At 56.5% G+C, this 16,939-nt stretch overlaps 2 protein-coding genes across 3 annotated transcripts in view; one reads left to right on the top strand and one right to left on the bottom strand.

Moving 5' to 3' along the window:
- Positions 1-742: 742 nt before the first annotated feature.
- Positions 743-12,366, bottom strand: EPS8L1 (EPS8 signaling adaptor L1). Of its 2 annotated transcripts, XM_081505459.1 has the most exons (19): positions 12,350-12,366; positions 10,360-10,400; positions 10,091-10,149; positions 9,365-9,523; positions 8,969-9,118; positions 8,417-8,499; positions 7,387-7,648; positions 6,991-7,117; positions 6,690-6,778; positions 6,523-6,597; positions 6,288-6,436; positions 4,890-5,031; positions 4,752-4,780; positions 2,666-2,795; positions 2,460-2,573; positions 2,039-2,267; positions 1,698-1,878; positions 1,208-1,340; positions 743-1,118 (listed from the first exon to the last, which is right to left on the bottom strand). In XM_081505459.1, the coding sequence occupies exons 1-19, from the start codon at positions 12,364-12,366 to the stop codon at positions 1,032-1,034; spliced, it is 2,256 nt and encodes a 751-aa protein (XP_081361585.1). In that variant the 3' UTR covers positions 743-1,031. The 2 variants fall into 2 exon arrangements, with proteins under 2 accessions (XP_081361585.1, XP_081361586.1); XM_081505460.1 differs by lacking the exons at positions 8,969-9,118; positions 9,365-9,523; positions 10,091-10,149; positions 10,360-10,400; positions 12,350-12,366 and adding an exon at positions 8,736-8,859.
- RDH13 (retinol dehydrogenase 13) overlaps positions 854-16,939 on the top strand; it is a 37,670-nt gene continuing 21,584 nt past the window's right edge. Inside the window, exon 1 of the mRNA XM_081505462.1 lies at positions 854-905. The gene's annotated coding sequence lies outside the window, so the exon portion shown is untranslated. The remainder of the gene's footprint in view (positions 906-16,939) is intronic.

Below are 16,939 nucleotides of genomic sequence, written 5' to 3'. Positions count from 1 at the left end.
CTGTGATTATTGGGCTGGGGAGCTTGGCTCTTGCCATCACAGTCTTTGAAACAAATTTGCATCAGTTACCAGCATTTAAAGTTTGGGGAATAGGAATCTGATGGTGCCAGCTATTCAGTTCAGCGTGGCAACAGTCGGCTAGAGCCCAATAGGAGCTATCCTCTAAGTTGGGGCATTCATTCATTCACTTGATCATTTGGGATCCTGTTCTACTTGCCAGGCCCTGGCCTGCCTGTTGATGATAGAGTAGCGAATGAGACAGGTAAAGATCTGATACATTTTAGAGGAGAGTCAGGAGGCATCCAGTAACAAATGTGTTGCAGGTGGTGGTGCTAGGGGAAAAGCAGGGGCGGCAGGGGTTAGGGAGGCTGGTGTGGACGTGGGTGTGTGGAGACGGGCAGGGCCAGGGTGCAAGGGGGATGAGGGGGTGAGAGAGAAGGTTGGAGAGGCAGGAACCAAACCACTCAGGACTAAGACGGCAATCGGGAGCCAGAAGAGGATTTTGAGCATGGGGCGCACTGGATGTTCAGTCCCTCTGGAGTGAACTCAAGGACAACCTGGAGGCTGGGAGGTCAGAAGTCTGAGTTGGGGCGCCAGGGAGGGAGAGGAGGATTTAGAGGAAGAAACCAAGGAGAGTGGGGACATCTGGATTCCTTTCCTGTGAGGCTGTAGCTGGGGTGAGGGGCAGGTTCTTGGCCCCTGATACCTGGGTAGAGAGAGGACAGCAGTTGACACCGCCTGCTAAGAGGATGCTGTTTATAGACTGGGCTGCACATCACAATGCACAGGGCTCACAAACACAAGCACGTCCCCTGAATTGTCTCTAAAGCCAGCTCTCGGCCAGTCCGAGAGCACTCAATCAGGAGACTCCAGCAAGGACGGGCCTTTTTATCAACTCAGACCGGGTAAGACCATGGCTGGAACAGGTCAGCAATCCATGGAGGGATCTAATTCCATTGGCAAGGGCAGTCTGCAGAGTCCGATCTCCCGCGGGGCTGCCTTGAAACGTTGAGCAGAAGGGAGGGAAAGGATCAAAAGACTTCCGTTTGCATCTCGTTTTCCATTCTCTTCTTTTGCTTCTTCATCACTGCCTCCAGCTCTGACACATTCTCTTTGTCCTGGAGGATGGGGTGGAAATCAGGACCGAAGCGTCAGGGTCCTCAGCGCCCTCCCAGGTGCGGGCCTGGGGACGAGGCTTCCGGCTCACCTCCAGCAGCGAGCGCTGCACCGTGATCTGGCTATATACGCGCGCCCCCTCCTCGGGGCTAAGCGCCCGAAACTTCTCCTTCGACAGCGAGAATAGCTGAGCGCCGCTCAGTTCTCCCAGCGCCAAGACGGTCCTGAGCAGGGACATTGAGGGCACAGTCAGGCCTGCCGGCCAATCACAGCTCGAATGTCAGCCCCACCAACCACGTCACGCCCGCCCTAGGCCTTTGTCCAATCAGCTGCCGAAGGTTCCTGACTCCCGCTCCACCAACCATAGCGCGTCGTAGGGGAGGTTTCCGTGGTGACTCCAATCGGAGTCTAGGAAGACAGGCCAATCACGGCCTGACATTCATAGTTGCACTCAGACAAGGCCCCCGTCCTGGACCAATCCCAGTCCCCCCTGGTCTGCCACGCTCACTGGGCCATTCCCAGCTCTTCGCCTCTAGCGCTGATATAACCCGAGCCTCCTAGCGGGCAAACGCCACACTCACCCTGAACTGAAGCCCTTGGCCTGCAGCCAGGCGCAGACCTCTGAGGCGCTGGAGCGCGGGCTGAGCTGCGGCTCCGGGGCGCGAGGCCCTGGGGCTCCGCGACTGGGGCCCGTGAGGCCCTGGGCCAGGCGTGCCTGCAGCTCCTCGTTGATACTGAGCATGACCATCGGGGAGAATTTCTCTGCAGGCGGGAAACCGGGAGGGAGGGAGGGCTCAGGGCGAAGGGCCCAGAGGGTCAGGGACCTCCAGCGTTCCCTTGATGCGATGTCGGGCGCCTCCTTTTCTCTGCCTGGAAAGCGAGGCAAGGACCGTTCCCTCGAAGGGGTGCCCCCACCACTCACCCTTCTTGCCCAAGTCCAAGTTGTTGAGGTTCTCGCAGCTGTCCCTGGGAGACCGAGCTGAAGCCGAAGCCGGAGCCTGGGTCTGCGCTCGTCCTGGGGCCAGGGCTGGCGCTGGTGGCGGAGGGGGCGGGGGCGGAGGCGCCGGGGACGAGGCTGATGTGGGAGGAGCGGGGGGAGCCAGGGCCGGGGCCGGCGCTGGTGGTGGAAGGGGAACGGCCGTGCTATTCTCCTAGAGAAGGGAACAAGAGAGAAGCACCTGGATCAGAGAGAGAACTGAGTCACAGTCCCTTCTCCTGGAGGTAAATGTCTGAATCCCCAGTCTTCCAGGGATTTTGACCCCTTCAACCCCACGCCCCTTGTTCTCAAGATCTGACCCCCTACTCCCTCTTCCCTGAGGACCCAGGAATCTGCCCCGGCTCACCAGACTGCGGCCCCCCCGCGGCCCCAGGTGGGGTGTCAGGATATTATAGGGTACGTATCCCTTCTGCCCCCTCTGGTCCTGAACCTTCCACCACTTGCGCTGGTCATCTAGGACCTGGAAGAAGTACAGCGAAGGGTTCAGAGGCTGCGTCTGTAGCGAGGGTTGGGTGGACTCCAGCCGCTCGCCCCCACCCCTCCTCCTCTAACCTCCAGTATGTCCCACTCCTTGACGGACAGCTCGCTGCTGTTGCGTGCCTGGAAGTCATAATTACATAGGACCCACTTTCCAGCCGGCTCCGTCCCCTGGGGCTCAGCTTCTGGTTCCTCGTCTGGGTGACTGAGGAGAAGGGGAAGAGTTGGGGGGTAAGGAGGCAGCCAGCGTCACTGTGCTGGGCCTTAGCGGTTGGTGTGAGCTGGAGTTAAAGCCAAGCGCGGGGTCAGGCTGAGGGGAGGGGGCAGGTTAATACTGTTAACAGAGGTTTGACATTGGAATGCCAGTTTGAATATAAATGTGCTCCTTTCATGCCGGGCACCATGCAGGAAGCACATGATATGAGTACTAGCAACAGCTCCGTCTTCTAGATGAGAACGTTCGGGCTCAGAGAAATAAAATCACTTTCCCCAGATCATACGGCTAGAGACAACTGCTATTTATTGAGCATCTACTATGTACTGGGCTCATGCATAAATGATAACTCCTAAGCATAATAATATAGTCAACATGTACATAGCACTTACTATATGCCAGAAACTATTTAAAGTCTGTTACATATACTAGCTGACTTGATACTGAGACAACCCTTGGTAGAACCATGAGTTTGAACCTCTTAGTTCCTTCCTCCTCCCAGAGACCCAATTATTATCTCCATTTTACAAGAGAGAAACCGTGATGTAAAGGTCGTAGAGCAAGAAAGAGGTGTAATTACACTGGGGACTAGGGCAGGCTGGCCAGAGCTCGTGTCCTGAGGAATTCCATTCTATTGGGGAGACCAAACACTTCGTTCAGGTTTTTCCGTACTTTGGGGCCAACCCAGTACTTGCACTCACCTGGGCGTAAACCTGAATGCTCCCTTGACTCTAAGCTCTTTAACTGCTAGCCTGTACAACATCAGAGACCTCTCACTCTTTCAGGGAGGGATTATAGCTATTTCCAGGTCCCCCCACAAAGAACTTGAAGTGCAAAAAAAAAAAAAAAAAAAAGGTGAGTTAAAAGCTGGGGGTGTTAAGATTCAGAAGCGCAGGAAGAAGGGGATCCGCTGGACCAGGCAGCTGGCGGGGAGGTGAGCAGACCTTTAGCTCTGACACCCCAGTTAAAGGCACCTCAGCCCCATGAAGCCTACCTGTGCAAGTTAGAAGGGGATCTTCAGGGCCGAGGTGCCCCCCGTGTGAGGCCGGCAGCTCCCAGCACGCCATCTCTGCTGAGACTCTCTGCCCCAGCCCTACCCAGACCCTCTTCTGCTCCTCCACACCTGCTGCTTCTCTCTCTTCTTATCTCACATGGCTTCCCTCACACCTGCCCTCGACTTGCTCAGGGAATCCTGGCTCCTCTAGGCCCTTCTTCCCTGGGGACCCAAGAGTCTGCACCCCCACTGCTTGTTGGAACTATAGACCTGCACCCCTAGTTCTTTTCCTCCTCCGGAGACCTAGGAGACCAGATCTCAAGCTTTACTTTCCTAAGCTATTTAATATTTAAAAGGTCCCAGTCTGACAGCCAGCAGGGATGGAGACAATTGCTTGAGAGCCTTGGGAAAGCGAGGGTCCAGCCTCCCAGTCTTTATCTCTCTCTGGAGCTCGGAAATAGTACCACTTTCTAACTTGCCCAGAAACTTGCCCCTTGGCCCCTGAAGTCGCAAGTCTGCTTCCCTGGCTCTCCAAGGTTCCAAGCACCAAACTGAGCTCTTCTTCAAAACCCAAATGTTCAATTCCCCAGCCTGTTCTCTCCAACACCTAGAACTCTGTCCTCATAGGGACACAGGCAGGGAGCTTTCCAGGCCCTCGAAAACCAAGCCATCTTCTTTCAGATCTTTGGGGATTCAGAGGTCTCTCTCAGATTTACCCACTCCCAGCACCCTCCTCTCTTGGACCCAGAAAACTGGGACCCTCTCCCTCCCTCCCTCCCTGATCCTCCCCCCTCTCCCTGCCCCAGCCCCTGCCTCGTCACCACCTCACCCACCTTCGAAGAACCGGGAATACAAAAAGAAAAAGAAAAAAGGGGGAGCGGAGTCAGCACTGGGAGCCCCCAGGACGCACCCCACCTGGACCCCACTGACCCGACTGACCCACTGACACTCACCCGTTGACAGCGACCTGAGAAGCGCTTTGCTGCAGGACATGAGAGCAGTAGGTCAGGTGGGACCCGGTCTGCACCCCCGGAATTCCCGGTCACGCCCCTACCCCATGTCACCTGGGGGAGCTTAAGCTTTAGCCTTACCTGCCAGCGCCGCCGCTCGTGCTGTAGCTGTTTCTCTACTGGATCCTCCCAGGCACGGCCCTGTGGGTCGATGGCTGGGGGCTCCCAGCCGCTGTAGAACTCAGGTCTGTATGGGGGCCCCTCCTCTGGGGGTAGGTCCACCCTGCAACCAAGGGAGGGCCGAGGGCTCAGGGATCCTGAAGGTTTGACTTCAGACTTATCACTGTCAGTAACTTTATGAAGGTTTCCCCCTTCCCTTAAGCCTTGTTCTAACCCAACAAATGTAATCTTACCCCCCATTTTTTTAAACCAAGACCTGCCCCTTACTCTAAGCTGCATCCATGACGTCAACTGTATTTGTAAATATCCTGATTCCATTCTCCTGAGTTTCACCTCTGATTCCAAACTGGGTCTCTCACCCCTTTCCCCTAAGTCCAGCATCTAGCTTTGCATCTGCTCCCATGAAGCTGCCAGCCTCCGAAAAGCTGTGCCCCCTTTCCAAATCCACAGACCAAACGTTTCCCAAGCCCATCTCCTCGCTATAGCCCTGCTCCATTCCTGGAAGTCCTGCGTTTTATTCCCGTTTGAACTCTGGTCAGTCTTTTTTTTTTTTTTTTTAATCATGCTACAAAAAGCCTAACTACCTAACTTTTAGATTTATTTTTGAAACTTTTTTAAACAGAGGAAACAATACGCTCTTTGGGGAAAGGTGAGGGATTGAGAATACAGGTCCTGGGTGCAAATTATGACCCCAGACCCTGGAGTCGATAGGCCTGCCTAGGAGAGAAACCACTGGGCACTGCCACACCACCAAACGGGACAGCTGCCATCCGAGGCTCAGCAGACTGTTTCACACGACACTCAGAGTTCCTGGCCTTTCCTCCGATCGGATCGTGGCATTTGTCCTAGTCCCATCAGAACTCCAGTTTCTTTGAAGACACCCTCTAGCTAAGCCCCACAACTACCCTTCTCTCCTAACCCCATCTTTCCAACAGCCACGCCTCTTTTTCCCAGCCCCGCCCCTAAAGCGCCCCGCCTCCTGCCTCCTAGCCCTTTCCCTCCAATCACCACGCTGTCTACCTCCAAGCCCCGCCCCTAAATCACCTCGCCTCCTGCCTCCTAGCCTATCCCTCCAATCACCACGCCTCCTGCTTCCCAGCCCCGCCCATAAATCACCACGCCTCCTGCCTCTTAGCCCTTTCCTTCCAATCACCACACCTCTTCTTGCCATCCCCGCCCCTAAATCACCACGCCTCCTGCCTCTTAGCCTGTCCCTCCAATCACCACGCCTCCTGCCTCCTAGCCTGTCCCTCCAATCACCACGCCTCCCGCCTCCCAGTCCTGTCCCTCCAATCACCACTCCCCACCCAGCCCCGCCCCTTAAATGCCACGCCTCCTGCCCCCCGCCCTGCCCCTTACCCCGGGCGGGTCCAAGAGTCCCCCAGCGAGATCCAGAGCGTATTTTCACGTTGAGTGACATTGTCCCGCAGCAGCATCACAGCCTCCGAAGTCAGATGCGGCCGCCTCACGCCGCTGGCCAACTGCGGGCCGCCCAAGGTGTCTACAATCTGGCAGAGGCGCAGGAGTGGGCAGGCTGTCAGACCTGCCTGAAGTGGACTCCTGTGCTGCGAGGCTGAGGCTGAGGGTGTCTCACCATCTGCAGAGGTCCGAACAGGAAGTGCAGCAGCTCCTGGGAGGTGGGGTTGGCGATGTTGCCGCGCAGCCGGGCCTGAGAGCCGGGGAGGTGCTGGTGTTAGTGCGTGGACAGGTGCGACTCGCTATTCCTCTCGCCCCGAGGCCCCGAGGTGGGTGCGTGCTCACCAGCAGGCTGAAGGCGTACTTGATTTTCTGAAGTACGTCGGTGTACTCGGCCCCTGAGGGTGGCTTGGCCCGCAGCGCCAGGAGGCCCTCTGTGGGTAGGAAGGCAGATGCGGTGACGGGGGACGTGCAGACAGCATCAGGCAGGGTCAAAGAGAGAGACAGAGACCCAGTGAGGTCGCGATGGGGAGTCAGACTGGCAGGGGGTGCGGGGGAAACCCGGGGAGAGGGAGGATATTTGGGAGTGGCCCCGGAGGGCCAGGGAGGGGCTATTCAGGACTGCCGCTGGATGGCGCCCCCTCACCCCCGGCCTCCCGGTGCCGGGTCCTGCGGCTGCGCTCTCGGTGCTCCAGCACTCGGGTCGCCTCGGCCGACTTCTGCAGCCTGGATACGAAGTTCTCCACGTCGTCGAACACATGGTTCAGGATGTCCTGGGGGCCAGGGCAGGGGGATGCATAGGACCCCTGAATCCTAGACCCTCATCCCGCCCCACCCCACGTCCCAAGTCCCACAAACCAAGAGCACTGGGGCACACTCAGGCCAGGCCACGTCCTCCGATGCTTGACCTTGCCCCCATCCTTTCACCACTGGCCACACCCCCAGAAGTCTGACCAAGGTCCCAGGACCAAGCGGCACCCCCTGACAGAAGATTCACACCTGCGGTCAGTCCCGCCCCAGGCCCTCGCCCCTCCTCGCTCACCACGTCCCGCTCTGCCTGCAGACTGGCCAGGTCCTGGCAACGGGGGCCCAGGTCCAGGGAGGCCGGCTCAGAGCTGGGGCAGACCTCCTCCTGGCCCGGCCTCCGCGTCTCCTCCGCCTCTGGGATTGGCCTCGCCCGGGGTCGCCTGCGGCCCGCGTCCGGCTGCAGTGTGTGGATCGCCGCGTGGAACGCTGGGTGATGTGGCAGGGGCGCGGTCTCGGCGACGGGCGAGGGGTGCTGCTGCGGCTGCATTTGCGTGGCCCTGCGGAGGGACAAGGGCAGGAAGGCTGGGAACACCGAGGGGTCCAGCTAGCAGAGAATTTCGGGGCTTCAATCTTTCGAATTGTGGTGCTAGAGAAGACTCTTGAGAGTCCCTTGGACAGTAAGGAGATTAAACAAGTCCATCCTAAAGGAAATCAATCCAGAATATTCTGTGGAAAGACTGATGCTGAAGCTGAAGCTCCAGTCCTTTGGTCACCTGATGCGAAGAGCCAACTCATTAGAAGAGACCCTGATGTTGGGAAAGATTGAGGGCAGGAGAAGGGGACGACAGAGGATGAGATGGTTGGATGGCATCACTGACTCAATGGACGTGAGTTTGAACAAACTCTGGGAGATAGTGAAGGACAGGGAAGCCTGGCGTGCTGCAGTGCATGGGGTTGCAAAGAGTTGGACACGACTGAGTGACTGAACAACAGTCCGAAACACGGTGGCCCAAAGGGGTCAAACCTGGATTCACAGCTGTAGGGGGAAATCCGATATATGGATTGGGGGGTGGGGAGCGTGCCTCTCTGGAGGGAAACTGAGGCAGAGGGAGGAGAAACCGAGGGGAGGGTAGTACACTTGTCTGGGAGGTATAGGCGACTTGAAGAGGGTTTGACTCTTTAAAACTGGCTCTGCTCTAGGCTAGTGGTATCAACCGATTTCTCCAATGGGGAGACTGAGGCCCAAAGAAGGGAGCCGGCCCTCCAGAGATCTCCCCGTCGTCCCTTCTCCGCCCCCGCCCCTGCTTACAGTCCAGCCGCTTTACCTGAGCGCCTCCGCCCTACGCTCCCCGCAGCCCGAGCTGTAGTTGTGCAGAGCTCTCTGGATTTCCTCTCGGATCGACTCCACCTGCCAAGCACTCCGTCAGGCCACGACCCCACCCCACCCTACCCCAGCCACTGCCGGCTCAGTGCCGTGCTCCGGGTCGATTCCTCGGCTCGGCCCTAGATCACGTGTAGTCAGGGCCCGCGCACTGTGTCCACGCGCGCCCACGCCCCTGACCTAAAACTCTCCCCGCCCTAGGCCACTGCCCGCCACCACGGAGGCCCCGTCCGGGTGGTACCTCGCGCCTCGACCACACTCACGCCCATACTAGTTCCGGCTGCTCCCCGGGCCCCTCTCTCCGCCTTTGCGTCCGCGCTCTGGGCCTGGCTCTCCGTTCCGCCCGCACCTTCCTTCAGTTCAACCTGTCCTCACCCCCCACCTCCGTTACAGAATTTCTTTCCAGGCCACGCCCCCAAACATAGAGGGCCCACCCCATTGGCGGGCGGGCTTCGGACCCCGCCCTCGGCTCTGGCCCCGGGCCCGGCTCGCTCACCGCGAGACACCGGCCCTGGAAGAAGTGCACGTCGGGCTGCGCGCGCTCCGGCTCCTGGCACACGAGCAGCAGCAGAGGGCGTCTCTGGCCCGGCGGCCTCACCGTGTCGCACTGCACGATGGCGCTCAGCGGGTAGGACTCCAGCTCCTCCTGCAGGGGTGGGGCAGCGGGTAAACTGAGGCCCGGAGCCGCGGAGACTCCTGAGTGACCACGACAGCGGTGCCAGCAGGAGTAGGCGCTGTGCAGGGCAACTCCCCCCCCGTCTCCCCCCCCACCGAGGGTTAGGGTTAGGGTTAGATGAGCTAGTGAGGCTCAAAAAGGGGGCGACGTCCCTGATGTCCCTAGGGCCAGGCTCTCGGTCCAGCCGCTCCTTCCACCCGCGCGCCCCGGGGGCACCTTGGAGATCGGGTCCAGCAGCGTGACGTGGCTGGGAGACACGCTCAGCAGCATGTCCTGGGCCCAAATGCGGCCTTGGCTGTCCATGAGGGCCAGCTTCCGCGAGGCGTCCTCCACCGTGTGGACGGCATCCTCACCCAGGGAGAAGGTCACCAGGTGCTGGCAGGGGCCACGGAGGAAGCAGTGGGTCCCAGGATGAAGCCGGGTGGGTTGAGGATCCCCCTGGGATCGGCCTTCCGCCCCTCGACTAACCACACCTCCGCTGGGAGGCCTTCTCTGAGCAGCTGCTCCACCTCCCCCCAGCGCCTTTGCTGTGTCACCCATCTGAATGACTAACACTTGGGTCCAGCTCTCCCGCAAGACCCCTGGAAGGCAGGGAATGGTCTGGGTTATATCTTGTTCCTTCTAAGCACCTCTACCCCCCATTAGAGCACATTTTGCTGGTACTTCTGGACCTTGTCTGACTCCCTACTCATCCCGGATGGCACCTGACTTGCCCCCATGGTCCAAATGTCCAGCACAAGAGCTGGTCTCGAGGAAAAGTTGGCAGATGAAAGTGGAATTGAGTTCTGCCACTGCAGACCCACGTCTGAGGCAAGGTAGAAGAAGCCCACTTTGCCCAAGTTCATGCTGCTTGGAGGCCCAGCTGCTTTCAACACCCCCATCTCCTCAGGCCTGCCTTTCCTCCCACAAGGCTACCCGCGGCAACACAGATCCCAGACTCACATTGACTGCATTGGTGGAAACGTCGGACATAACCTCAGTGGAGTAGCGCTTTCTCTGTTCTGTAGGGGTGAAGGGGAATGGCTGCAGGAGACCCAGCCCCCAGCCCCTCACCCAGACCCAGGAGACCCAGCCCCCAGCTCCTCCCCATAGATCTAGGCGTCCATGCCCCCAGCCACTCCCCCATCAGATCCAGGGGTTCGGGTCCACAGTTACCTCTTCGCTCAGACCTAATTTCTCTTGGCCTGGGGTTTCTTGGCCCCTAAACTCACCATAGATAGACTTGGCACTCTGTTTGAAAGAAGCTTCTGGGCTGTGAAGGAAAAGAGGGGTGAGAGGGACTAGGGGAACTGTCAGCAGATGGTGGGGGTTCTGATTGCCAGGCAGAGCCTGCGAGGGCAGTGGGGAGCCACAGAGGGTTCTGAGCAGCGGAGGGCAGAGCCGGCGCTGGCCTTTAATAAGACAAGCACGGCAGGGGCACTGGGTGGTGGTGGGGGGTGTGGTCTCTACTGTCACCCAGACCTGGGTTTGAATCCCCTATCAGCTCCTGCTTTACCATAAGACCCTGGTGGAGGTGGGGGAGGTGGGGAGACAATCTCTCCTGCCTCAGTTTCTCAGGGGTCAGCTACCTACAGCCTCCATCCAGTAGGGCTGTTGGGTGAATTCAATGAGATGATGCAGTTGGAGTGTTTGCAGAGTCTCCTATAGTCGGACAAGACAGCACACACGCACTAGGTACTGTCAATAAAGACCATGTTATTATCATTATTATGATGATGCAAACGGCTTAACACACAGTAGTTGCTCAATAAGTGGACTTTTTTTTTTTTTTTTTAAAGCTGTGCTGCATCGTGTAGCTTGCAGGATCTCAGTTCCTGGACCAGGGATTGAACCCAGGCCTTGGCAGTGAAAGCACCAAATTCTAACCACAGAGTGTGGCCACCTGATGCAAAGAGCCAAGTCATTAGAAAAGACCTTGATGCTGGGAAAGATTGAGGGCAGAAGGAGAAGGAGGCAACAGAGGATGAGATGGTTGGATGGCATCACCGACTCAGTGGACATGAGTTTGAGCAAACTCCGGGAGATGGTGAAAGACAGGGAAGCCTGGCATGCTGCAGTCCATGGGGTCAAAAAGAGTCGGACACGACTTAGTGACTGAACAACAGGTATTTGGAGTAGCTGGGAAGTTATCTTCTTCCCCTCCTACCCCCATGGGCCAGGTTCTTTCCAGCCAAAACCTGTCTTCAACCTCCTCTTCAAGGTCACTTTCTCCTAGAAGAATTCTTAAATCCTCATTTCCCCAGATATAATAGAAGCTCAGAGCTTGATTGGGGTCAGGGATGAGAGCTGAAGGATGAGAAATCCTTTCAGTCAAACCTCTGCTCCTCATCCTGCTCTGGTCAGTCAAATCTCCCCACAATTTGATTACCTCTGGGCTGGAGAACTCATTCCCTTACATCTTCCAGATACCTGTTTCCATGCTTCTTTGTCTTTCTCCCTGGTCACTCCAGGAGACTTGACCCTTCATTATAAACAGACCAGGGCTTCCCAGGTTATCACTTGGTAAAGAACCAGCCTGCCAATGCAGGAGACACACGTTTGATCTCCTGGGTCGGGAAGATCCCCCGGAGAAGGAAATGGCAACCCACTCCTGTATTCTTGCCTGGAGAATCCCATGGACAGAGGAGCCTGGCGGGCTGGAGCTCATGGGGTCACAAAGAGTTAGACATGACTGAGCATGCATGCACGAGGCACCAGGTCAATATTTAATAAGATAAACTGGGAATTCCCTGGCAGTCCAGTGGTTAGGACTCAGTGCTTTTACAGCTGGGGGTGAGGGTTCAGTCCCTGGTCGGGGAACTAAGGTCTCACAAGCCATGCCAGGTGGCCAAAGAAGTTAAAAAAAAAAGTCAGTTAAAAAAAAAAATCAGATAACACCAGCAGCCATAGTGGTTCCCATGAGCTGAGCACCCACTGTTTGTTGGAGGCTAAGCCTTGCGTGTGTGCTATCCTGTCAAGCTCTCGAAATCACCCCTGTTTCACAGAGGCTTGAAGAGGTGATGTCTTTTGCTGGGGCCACACCACTGCTGAAGCTTGGCAATGGGATTTGAACCCAGGTCCGTCTGATTGGCGGCAGGAGGGAGGCAGCTCAGAGGCTTCCAAGTGTCCAGCCATGGGCTGCTGTAAATGCCACCTGTGGGTGTGGATGGAAGGGTGAGGGAAGGGTGGGGACTGGGGGGCCTGGCGGAGAGGGGTGCTTACCCAGAGGTGGTGCTCATGGTGCTGAAAGAGGGGGCTCCTGCCACCCGGAGCCCTGGAAGCCAGCAAAGGGATGAGGGCAGACCTGATCACAGGACCTAGGAATCCCGGCCTCCAGCCCCTCCTCCCTCAGACCCGAATAACCAGGGCCCCAGGCCCTTGCCCCTCAGACCAGGAATCTGGGTCTACAGGCCCTCCTCCCTTAGACCAGGATTCCAGGCCCCCGGCCCCTCCTCCCTCAGATCAGGATTCCAGGCCCCCAGCCCCTCCCCCCTCAGACCTGGGGGTCCAGGCCCCCGGCCCCTCCTCCCTCAGACCCGGGGGTCCAGGCCTCCGGCCCCTCCTCCCTAGGACCGAGCTCTCTCCCAGGCCCCCTCACCTGCCGGTCAGCCTCTGACAGGCCGAGGCGCTGAGCTCTGCTCTCCTTCTGGCCGCGGGCTGTCCTTCCTGTCCCTCCCAGGCCCTCCCCGCTCCGCATACCTGAGCACTCCCTCGGCACAGCCTCCTGGAGTGGCCCTGGGCGGGGCTGGGAGGAGGACCCGAGGCGGGGGCTGGGACTCCCGGGGTGGCGGTGGGGAGCCAGCACTCTGTCTCCATCACAACAGGAGAAAAACAACCCCAGCAGTGTGGTGTCAGAAATCTTCTGGAATCTCCGCGAAGTTAATTGCCACTTGTTCATGGTCAGTGTGCAGCGTGGGCTTTGAACCTGGGGCCCGCCTTTCTAATCCCAGGGCTGAAATCCATCCGTGCTCTCTGCTCACCTCCTTCTGCGGTTTCTATCTCCACCGGTGCCCTCAGCCCCCTCCCCTCTTCTTTTGGAAACTTCCCTCAATAATTCCAATGACGAGGATAGCTAAGATTCAGTGCCCAACACAACTCCCAGAGTATGATAAAATTAACAGACTCCTCTGGCATGAAATCTTTTTCCTCTGTGCCAGGGTTCCCAAGGACTGAGTTGTACACCCACTTCTTCCCTGAACCCAGTGAGGTTCAGTGCTGGGGTGCCTCCATTTCACAGATGAGAAAACTGAGGCTCACAAGGGCTTGGAGACTTGCTGATAGTCACACATGCAGCAAGTGTCTTCCTAGCATCTTCCTCCCTGGTCCGGTCTCCGTGAACAGATCCCGTAGATGCCTGAGTCGGCTCAAGTCACTCGCCTCTCAAAAGACTTGGGTAGCTCCCTGTTTCTCTGGGTAGAAGAGAAGACTTTCTGCTATACCTCCCTTTGTTCTTTGAGCACCCAGGTGCCATTCTGCCTCAGGGCCTTTGCACTCGCTGTGCTGTTTGCCTGGAATGGTTTTCTTGTATCCTCAGGGCTTACTCTCCCACCTTCTTCAGGTATTTGGTTGAATAACATCACATCAAAGGGCCCTGGCTGTCCGCCTTATCCCACAAGCCAGCACCTCTGACCCCTCCCTTCCTTCAGAGTCTCTTCTTCCTAGACCAACACTTGATTTTTCTCCAGATCATTTATCACCCTCTAACACACTGTATTGTTGTTTTTCAGTTGCTAAGTCATGTTCGACTCTTTGCAACCGCATGGACTGCAGCACGCCAGGCTTTCCTGTCCTTCACTATCTCCTGGAGTTTGCTCAAACTCACGTCCATTGCATCAGTGATGTTATCTAACCATCTCATCCTCTGCTGCCTCCTTCTCCCCTTCCTGCAGTCTTTCCCAGCATCAGAGTCTTTTCCAGTGAGTTGGCTCTTTACATCAGGTGGCCAAAGTATTGGAGCTTCAGTTTCAGCATCAGTCCTTCCAATGAATAATCAGAACTGATTTCCTTTAGGGTGGACTGGTCTGATCTCCTTGCAGTCCAAGGGACTCTCAAGAGTCTTCTCCAACACGCATTTCAAAAGCATCAATTCTTTAGCCCTCAGCTTTCTTTATAGTCCAACTCTCACATCCATATATGACTACTGGAAAAAGCATAGCTTTGACTATAACAGAATTTTGTTGGCAAAGTGATGTCTCTGCTTTTTAATACGCTTTCTAGGTTGGTCATAGCTTTTCTTCCAAGGAGCAAGTGTCTTTTAATTTCGTAATTAAAAGATGGAATTAAACACACTGTATTACTTGTTCATTTTGTCTATTTTACGTCTCCCCCTTTAAAATGTAAACTTCCCAAGGACAAAGACTATTGTATGTTCAGTCACCTAGTCTACCTGCAGCTTATAGAATAGGATTTTGTGTGTAGTAAGTGCTGGAGTGACATTTGCTGAATTAATGCACTTTTGCATTTGGTTCTCTTCTGTGCATTGTTGCTTCAGTGAACTCATGCTGACCCCACAAACTATACGAAGTGAGGCTGGAAACCAGAGAAGGCACATCCATGTCCTGGATTGATGGGGAGGAACTAACAGAGAGAAAGAGAGATAATACATATGGTCTTACTGTAAAGAGCCAGGTGGGTGTGGGTTCCAGTCTTGCCTTTGCCACTTAATCATTTTGGTAGTACTTACTGCGTGCTTACATCTTCTTCTGAGTATGTGGTGTGGGTTTGCATAAACCTCACAACATCTTACAAAATGGGTTTGATTATCCCCATTTTATACATGAAGAAACTGAGGCATGTTCAAGTCATTTGTCTATGATTCCACAGCTAATAAGTGGTGGAGACGGTTGAACTGAGACCACACAATTTATTTTACTTTTTAGCAAATAGATGGGGAGACAGTGGAAACAGTGTCAGACTTTATTTTTTTGGGCTCCAGAATCACTGCTGATGGTGACTGCAGCCATGAAATTAAAAGACGCTTACTCCTTGGAAGGAAGGTTATGGCCAACCTAGATAGCATATTTAAAAGCAGAGACATTACTTTGCCAACAAAAGTCCGTCTAGTCAAGGCTATGGTTTTTCCAGTGGTCATGTATGGATGTGAGAGTTGGACGGTGAAGAAAGCTGAGCACTGCAGAATTGATGCTTTTGAACTGTGGTGTTGGAGAAGACTCTTGAGAGTCCCTTGGACTGCAAGGAGATCCAATCAATCCATCCTAAAAGAGATCAATCCTGGATGTTCATTGGAAAGTCTGATGTTGAAGCTGAAACTCCAATACTTTGGCCACCTCATGCGAAGGGTTGACTCATTGGAAAAGACCCTAATGCTGGGTAGGATTGGGGGCGGGAGGAGAAGGGGACGACAGAGGATGAGATGGCTGGATGGCATCACCGACTCGATGGACATGGGTTTGGGTAGACTCCGGGAGTTGGTGATGGACAGAGAGGCCTGGCGTGCTGAATTCATAGGGTCGCAAAGAGTCGGACACGACTGAGTGACTGAACTGAACTGAACTGAACTGATTTATTCCTTTCTTTCTGGCTGGGCTGGGTCTTTGTTGCTGGGTGGGTTTTTCTCTAGTTGAGGCGAGTGAGGGCTTCTCTCGAGTTGCAGTGCCTGGACTTATGTTGCAGAGCCCCAGCCAGGGCTCATGAGCTTAGCTGCCCCAGGGCATGTGGCATCTTCCTGAAGCAGGGATTGAACCCGTGTCCCATGCATTGGCCGGCAGATTCTTAACCACCGGACCACCAGTGAAGTCCAGACATACAATTTAGACCCAGCATCCTTTGTCGTTACTGTGCATCACTAGCTTATGGTCTGGCCCCGTTTTCGCTGTGTGGCCCTGGGCAAATTACTGAACGTCTCTGTGCCTCAGCACCGCCCCCACCCCCCAACTGTAAAATGGGGATCGCAGCTTTGGAGGATGTAGGGGAGTTATGGAGAGCGCTGAGTACTCTACCCAGGGTAAGAGAAAATGCGAGGAAGTGTTTGCAACCACATAGGTGAGGTCTTTCTTCCACAGGTGCTACAATAGCAACGCTGAGGGTGAGTTGGGAGCCCAGAAGCGGCTGTTCAGAGGGTCAAGGCAGGCTTCCTGGAGGAAGGAGGGGCGGGGCGGCTGGAGCCAAACCTGAAGGGCAAGTTTGGCAGCCCCAGGTGGCCTAGAGGATGAGGGAGGGGTGTCCCAGGCCGGGAGCCGCGGAGGGGAGGGCTGACTCACCTGCCCGCGTGCCGGCCGCTGGCGGGCCCCGACCAGCGGGCAGAGAGCAGCCCCCTCGCCCCGCCCCCCACCCCTCGGGTGCCGCAGCGGGAGGGGCCCTGCGCGCTTCTGTGTCCCGCTTCTGTCGCTTTGCGTCCCTGCACGTCCATGCCACAAATGTTTTCCGAGCTTGGCCTGCCCGTGGGGGGTGGGGTGGGGGCAGGCTGGGACTGGTACCCCACTGATGGGGAAGACAGGGGTCGGAGCGGGGAGGCCACAGCCGCAGGTCTCAGTGGCTCTGGGCCCTGACACACGCAGACCTGGCCGAGCGCAGCCCCTTTCTTCCTGTGCAGCTGGAGGGCAGTGTGGTTGTGAAGGCATTCGGTAGGGGCTGGAGTCCTGGGTTAGGGAGGGCCGCCTAGGGGTCCGGACTCCCGGGTCCGAGGGAGGAAGGGCTGGGGGCTCCAGACTCCGGGGTCTGAGGCGGGAGGGGCTGGGGGGTCCTGACTCCGGGGTCTAAGGGAGGAGGGGTGGGGTCCGGACTCTCGGGTCCGGGGGAGGAGGCGGGCGCAGCGCGGGCGCCCCCAGGCCCCACCCGCCGCAGCTCCTCGGT

Source organism: Giraffa tippelskirchi, chromosome 7 (genome assembly GCF_054371585.1).
Source record: "Giraffa tippelskirchi isolate mGirTip1 chromosome 7, T2T-mGirTip1v1.2.pri, whole genome shotgun sequence".
In the NCBI taxonomy this organism is placed as follows: domain Eukaryota; kingdom Metazoa; phylum Chordata; class Mammalia; order Artiodactyla; family Giraffidae; genus Giraffa; species Giraffa tippelskirchi.
This window is presented reverse-complemented; position numbering and strand designations above follow the sequence as displayed.

Bases quoted from the DNA above. Each gene is read 5' to 3' on its own strand.
- EPS8L1 (XM_081505459.1), bottom strand. The intron at 6,437-6,522 runs GTGAGACACCCT...CGCCTCTGCCAG, and splicing joins TGTTCGGACCTCTGCAGATG to ATTGTAGACACCTTGGGCGG. The intron at 1,119-1,207 runs GTGAGCCGGAAG...CCCATCCTCCAG, and splicing joins TGCAGCGCTCGCTGCTGGAG to GACAAAGAGAATGTGTCAGA.